General features: G+C 39.9%; 1 protein-coding gene across 2 annotated transcripts in view; it reads left to right on the forward strand.

The window, feature by feature from the left end:
* The window catches only part of SCLY (selenocysteine lyase), a 189,770-nt gene extending 184,805 nt beyond the window's left edge, over window positions 1–4,965 (forward strand). For both annotated transcript variants that reach the window (XM_078666457.1, XM_078666456.1), the window contains exon 13: window positions 1,450–4,965. In XM_078666457.1, coding sequence (XP_078522583.1) covers window positions 1,450–1,639 — 190 coding nt within the window. In that variant the 3' untranslated portion in view covers window positions 1,640–4,965. The remainder of the gene's footprint in view (window positions 1–1,449) is intronic.
* The last annotated feature ends 2,652 nt before the right edge of the window (window positions 4,966–7,617 follow it).

The raw sequence follows: 7,617 nt of genomic DNA on the forward strand, positions 1-7,617 counted from the left end.
CTCTTTAACTCCGCCTAGTAAGACTCTGATTTACAGCATCAGGAAACTCCAGTCGGGACAGCTAATGTGGTTTTTGAGCCAGTAGCAAAGGAAAACATCGGACCAGTGGGCCTTGCAGATAATTGCCTGGGGTTAGTCTCTGCCATGTGTATCAAAACCTCAAGCTGGTCCTCCATATGCAAGCCACTCATTTCCATATTGCATTTACTCAGCCTCAAGGGAATATCGAAAGATTACTGGAGGAGATGAACATTACCAATTTTCTGTCCTTCTTTCGGAATAGGTTCAGCTCAAAAGATTATTGCTGTTGTGGTAGCCTATTTCTACTGGCAATGCATTCCCCTTTACTCGTATTTGCAGAACTATCTTCTGTAGGCAGCACGCAGAATATTTTGTTACGGTTACAAAATCTCTTAAGTACAATTGTCCTTTTGTACGAACAAAGTTTTCTCGAAATTATAAAAAGTTTCATCTTATTGAATAACTTTCTTAATGACATCAGTCTTGTTCTTAGGCCCTTCTTCTGTTGGTTGCTATTGAATTGGTTTAGTCAAGGTAGCTGTGGGAGCAAGTATCCATTACCAGAACAAGTTATCTTTGTTAATGTTCTTTCTAATGGGTACAGGAATATCTGTTTTCTGGTAATTGGAGAGGTTGCACAACCTGACTGTAAAATACTTGTGAATCCCATTTTTGCTGTTTGAGTAAGTCACCCTAAATGGTGTGGGGATGCCCAGACATGGTTCCAAAGCATACTCTGATATGGGGACTTAAGCCGTATGTCCGTGATGAAGCCCAAAATGGTTAAAAGGTGTTTGTGGTTGCCCGTGTTCCCATTGAGACGAGACAAGGCCTAGGTGTTCGTTCTAAACTACGCTCTTTGAGGCAGAAATGTTTTACTATAATTAGCAAACAATACACATTTTGCCATGTGGCATTTAAACAAACATTGCCTATACTTAAGCACAGAACATTACTTTGACAAAATAAGTGTACGTTTGAAGGTTCATCTGAATGATGAGTCACCGTCTTCAAGTCTAAGGAAACGAGCTGCATAAACCAGGGTTATGTATGAGAAGCTTCACCCTGCAATCTTCGACATGAACACATGATAATAGTAGAGCACCTTTTTTAGGGGATCTAAAAGCCCTTACAAGGGCAAAATGTTAGTGGTTCAAATACATGGAACTTTGATCATACCTTGCTATCGTGGGATTGTCAGTCATGTAACAGAGGTTAATGGATACTTTCATTGGAAGAAGCATAGAGGGATGATATTGAAGAAACAAGTATAATATAGTTAATTGATTATGCATTGTAGTGTGAGCGTTTGGCGGAAATTTGTATACCTGAGGGGTATGTATGTTTTTCAGTACAATTTGAAGCATATTTGTCTTAATGCCTTTGAATGCAGTGATGAATTTTAGTCAAGAACATTTTGTTTTGTAGACCTTCTCCAATCCTTCTCAAAAGCGGGATTCCATATGAGATTGCCTGCAATGCTCTGCGTCTAAGCGTGGGAAGAGGAACCACAGAAGATGATGTTGACCTTGTGGTTGCTGACCTGAAGCTAGCAGTGTCGGAGTTGGAGCAGAAGCGACATTGCTCAGGGAATGGAACGAGTGAGAAAATTCAGTGAGAAATTTTTTCAGGCGAAGAACATCACTATCTTCAACCAAACAAAGGCCTGATGCCAGAGGTCCCTGCATAAGATATCTTGGATATCTATGATACAATTCTGGAAAGGGTGATAATTTAATTGCTGGTGGTAAATGAAAACGACAGTCAGCTACTATCTGAAATGTAGCCTAGCTAGGAAGAGTGCTGCATTTTGCAGCAGTAGTTTTTACCATCAGTTGTATTCATCACGAGCAGTAAAGCTATAGTACTGGCGGAAAATGTAAAATATATACTGCCAGCAAACCACCTGTCAGAAGGGTAATCATAGCTGTGTGGTAGAAATGTCTAGGAATTGGGTCCAGTATTAGGCTGCTGCACATTTATGCTATACTACTCTGCTGTGTTTAAACATTTACATTCAGTACCCTGACGCCTCCAAGCAATTACTGGCAGTTATCACCAGCATCTGTAGGCTAGTGTTAGGAGGAATGTGTAATTAAGTGTGAGTCTGAGGGGTGCTGTGTATACAAGGGGATATAGCAAGGGTGTTCATTCTCAGGACGAGGTGTTTGTGCTCTAGAAAGTATTTTCATATTTCAGTGAGTGTATGCTGCCTGTGTCACAAGCATTGTTTCCATTATGCTGCAGATGTATTTGGCTGTGAGATGTACTTGTTTCCAGGGATTTTTTACTGCTGTTGTACATGTGTATGCACACATTTATATATATATTGTTATTTACTCCATTGGACTATACAAAATGAAAATGCAGAAGTATATTTTACGTTAATTTCCACGTCAATTAATGGCTTCTAGATGCTACTACATGGATAAGCGGGATTTAACAATGGAAATATGATAATAACTTGGTAATTTATCATACAAAAGAATTCCCTCTAAAGGAGGAATTTGCTAAGACTCTTAAATATGATATCACCAGTGCAATAGACTTGTAATAGGAATTATTTCTACAAAACGTCACACTCATAGGAATGTTGCTATAAAATGAGTTATCTTTTGTGTCATCTTTAGTATTCTGATTTGTTCTTGCTAATCACTGTACTTACTATCTACGTGTGAAAGACTGTTACCGTCTTGGCCTGAAATCTTTAAAAGTAATTTTTTACATAGATTCTGCAGCTGGTTCATTAACGATCTAAGCCATAGCAGCACCCAGCTCCAAAGAAAAGGACACTGGATCTTTGAGGAATATTTTTGGGATGAGTTATTGTTGGTAAAATACTCTTATTAACCGCCACAGGACAATGCCCATATTTTAGACAAGCTCCTATTTTAGTCCAAACGTGTCACGATGAAGCAGTGGATGACTAATTCAAGGTATGTTCTGACTTTCTAGCAATGGGAAGAAGTTGTAGAAATGATATGCCAATTTGACCACAACCACGGTTTAAGACACTAAATTTAGATTTCAGATCGCACAGTGAAGCTGAACATATTCAGCACTGAGAGAGCCCAGGCTCCAATATAGGAAGACCAGTTGGTGTGTTTTTGCACAGGGATTTGTGTGTGACTGTGCTTCGCTTTGCAAGGCCACTGATGTGCTAATCAGTCGAATTGTCAAATGTACATTCTCCAGTCATAAAACTTCTTAACTCGTTAATATTTAGGAAGACAGAAGCATTTTATGACCCCTTGCAAATGTCTATGACTGCAGGGATCGGAGGGGTCTGAGGAACAGCAGACCTTCCTCCCCACATTCCCAGTTTGTAAACATTTTGAGAAATGCAGCCTGGGCCTCCTAAATGGACTGAATATCATATCTCACAATTTTGGATCTGATTGATTCAGACCATTTCCACCGCAGATGAGCTAACATGCCATTTAAACACGGAACCAATATGTTATGGTTTGTTCAAAGGCTCGTGTTTCTGTAACATTTCTCTAGGAATTCTATGGACCCTCGACACTTCAACTATTAAAGTCTAATGCTGAAAATCGGGATTATCACAGAAAATTGTATGGTTTTATAGCTACGTTTTATTTACAAAATTTCAATTCACCTCTTAAGACTTTGACTATATGATTACGCCACCATTTTATGCAGTTCCATAGATGCAAGAAGTAAACCACTTGTTCCTGAAGCTAATTATATCACTGTCATGAAAAATGCATTGAAATATCTGCTAGGTAATACTATGATCAATAATTTAAAAATGTAAACGAAGTAATATTCTTATATAGAACTGTTATCTTCTACGCAGGCTCATTTGCTGTAGTTCTGCAAAGTCAGGTTTTATCCTTAGACTTAGTAGTTAATATTTCATACATCATTGCCTGTAGGCTTCATTCACTAGTATATCTCATCTTCATCTAATGTCACTGGATACTTAAAAGGGGATTTTAGGGTATGTCATACACTTTTGATTATAATACTATTATAATTCACAACTCTCTCTTTCTAACCCATGCCGTCTAAATCTACATATATTCTCTCATTATTTTTAAGTTCCTTCGTTCTCTTTTATATTCTAGATATGAAGAGCATCTGTATCAACATAAGATGAGGTTCTTTCATTTCCCAAAACTCCAAGAATTTCTTAAACATGCTGGCACTTTTTATTTATTATGTGATTTTATATACATCAACAAGGAAGGTGGAGTTAGTATCGATCTCTGCCACATCATATCCTTGCTAATGTGTTTTATTTGGCATGATAAAATACTGCTGTTGAGCAGTTCACATCAGTTGGATTCTGATGAATAACCAGTCCTATAGTCCTATGACTATCCTACTGCAGAGAGTCATCTTCGAGATCAGTAAGTTCTTCACACCAACCATATCTCACCACACTTAACAATCATTGTGTGTGTGTGTGTGCGTAAGCAAACAAGGATGATATGCAGAAATAGCAACATTGATGATGACGTAGCCATCACAAGCCCAGTGGGGTTAAAAAGCTTAAATCCAGCGTTTGCTTCAGTAGTCACTATTCTGTTCAATCTAGATTCCATTCAGTATCTGCTAGCCCTACTGGGGCTCTATAAGTCAGTGTTCAGTTTTATTATTTCCAGGCAGAGAGAAAATGTGATAAAAGGCCTGACAAAGGAGTGTAAAACACATACTCCATAAATGATTTCAGTGCACATTAGCAATATTTTAACAGAATTAGAAAAATCTAGTAGAGAAATTGGGAGTCGTCAGCTGCTTGTTAGTTACATTACTAGTTCTGTGGGTACCATTTGCAGCCTAATTTCCAAACAAACATTCTGTGATAAGCTGCGGAAGTGACTTGTACAGTGTAAATAATGATATGATGGTTTTCTTTTTCCTATGATTTACTTGCCACACCAATGTAAAATAAAGACATTTTATTTATCAGTTTAATTTTTTTTGGAGTTGTTTCACTTAATTCCTTGTCAAAGAGTGTTGTATATCTGACCTATTATAGGAGAGAACAGACTTTGGATTTGAGATTTGCTGCAGTTTGGTTTCGTAAAGCAGTTAGAAGTTACTCCAGACCTTGCCTCTGTTCCCAGAACCAAGGCTCCACCTTCAAGCCCTTTGAACTTGTCTTCAACTTAAAAGCTGCAGAGTTTATTCTTTAATTAGTAGTCAGTCAGAATATCTTTATTCGACTTATTTAAAAGCCATACAAAGAGGGGGAAAAGTTAAAAACATTTCATACAAGGTTTTTTTTCTCTTTTTCTTAAAAAACGGTAGATACAAACAAGCAATTAAAAAGTATTACAGACAGTTAAAAAGTATTACATTCAAAAATGAGTATATATAGTAAAACATTTGCTTTAAGGCGAATCTAGGCAGACAGCTTTCACCCTTGAAGCGGCTACCAGAAAATTAGCTATACAAAAAGTAATGTGGGGATTGGGCAGTAATTGTAAAAAGAGCAGGGCCGGTCTCACTTGAGTGAAGCCAGCCTATTTAAGAATGGGCAACAGGTATTTTTTTCTTGGCTCTAAATACAACCCACAAAACATGACAAAATGCATTGTATCTTGTACAGAGAACTGGTCGCAGCTACAGGGCAAGGCTAGTTCCGGCTTCTGCCAACTTTTAAAAGAGCCTAAATAAAAATGTAACAAATTAAATCTAAACTTAGTTAAAAGGAACCTATGGAAGGGAATTGTAACAAAACCAAGGTAAGGTGCTAGTGAAAATGAGTTAATAAGTAGGCAATGTTCCCTCACTGACGGTTTCGCCAGTTCACATTCTTCACGGCATGCTTCCTTCCTTCCCATAAAGGACTTTTTTACAAAATCGATGTCATGTACCTTGATGTTCTCGGGGGAGGAAAAAAGCTCCGGACGTCCCAGGTCTGAAAATGCCGTAGCCAGATAGGCCAACCAGGGGATCTTGTTAGATTTGTCCAGGGACAGAACGTCAGACATGATCTTATGATTTAATGGGAGTTCTTCGTTCATCCACATTTTTAACCAAAAGATCAGAGGGGCCATGCTCAGCATGTCAGACAAGAAATTTAGGCCCACTTCTTTATGGATGGAGTAGGTTGGGGTCGACTGTGGTACAGAAAGCAAGGTTCTGATGAATCTATTCTCTGCTCTCTGGATTGGTTCCAAGTTTACATAACCCCACAATGCGGAACCATATAGCGCAATGGCCACAGATTTACTCTTATAGATTTTTAACAGAGCTTCCATAGGCCTAGCCCCTAGCCTACCAGCAAAGCCCAGGAGTGCTGATGATGATCTAATGACAGCCAACCTCTTTGCTCTTACCTGCGGGCCCCAGGTCCCTTTCTGATCAAACAGTACGCCTAGATAGGGAAATGTAGATACCCTGGAAACCGTGTCCCCCCTACATGTGAATGTTTTACTTCTCTTCTTACTACACTCACGGCCCACCACCATTGTATGTGACTTGGTTACGTTTACCTTAAGATCCAATCGCTCCATAAATGAACCAAAGGCATTCAAAAGGTGCTGGAGGCCAACACCCGTGCGAGCGATCAGTACGGCGTCATCCGCATATAGGAGCGCCGGGATTTTAACGGCTCCTGCATGAGGGACGTCGGCTTCCTGCTCCCCTAGGTGTGCGCCCAGGCCGTTGATATAAATGGTGAAGAGCAAGGGGGCTAATATACAGCCTTGCCGTACCCCCTTTAATGATTTAAAGAGGGGGGTACACCTACCCTCATTCGTTACACGTACGGCTGCAAAGAGCTCTTGGTGCAGAGTGGCCATAAAGGTGACCAATGCCTCGTCAATACCCATCTCCAACAGGATGGCCCACAACTTTGTCCTGTTGACCAAATCAAAAGCCGATGCAAAAGCCATGAATGCTAGAAACACGGACCCCTCCTTGGCCACGGTGTATTTGGAGATGAGCAAGTGCAAGTTGGCGCACTGTTCAATGGTCCCTTTTCTTTCTCTAAAACCATATTGGATCTCAGACAATCCACCACAGCTCTCAACATTTACCCTCAACCTGGATAAAAGGACTCTACCTAAGATTTTTACAGATGAATCCAGGAGGGATATAGGCCTATAACAGCCGGGATCATCCCGCTGGCCTTTTTTTAAAATAGGGACGATGGTGGAGATGTCCCATGAGGCAGGTGCTGGGTTGCCATTGACTGCATTGAACACGTTTGCCAAAACCTCTGCCCACAATTTTGGTGAATACATAAAAAAGTCAGCAGGGACTCCATCGGGACCGGGTGCCTTATGCTTTGTAGTAGCCAAGATAGCTTTTTCCACTTCTTGATAATTGAAAAGGATGGGACTGGCGGCTAAGGTTACCAACGGAACACCTTTAATTACTTCGTCATTATCCCCGTATACACTTTTAAAATGAGACAACCATTTTTCGTCAGGGATAACACAGTCCATGGATTCGTTATTGTCATCTGAGAAGAAGGGCTGTTTAATAATCTCCCAAACGTTCCTACTATCCTTCAGGACTGCCACTGAAAGGAGGTTTTCCCACGCTTCACGTTTAATGGTGTCCTTTCGTTTTTTTACGGCCAGCTTATAAATTTTCCTTAGTCTGGTGATCTCA

The sequence above is a fragment of the Lissotriton helveticus genome, chromosome 11 (genome assembly GCF_964261635.1).
Source record: "Lissotriton helveticus chromosome 11, aLisHel1.1, whole genome shotgun sequence".
Lineage (NCBI taxonomy): Eukaryota > Metazoa > Chordata > Amphibia > Caudata > Salamandridae > Lissotriton > Lissotriton helveticus.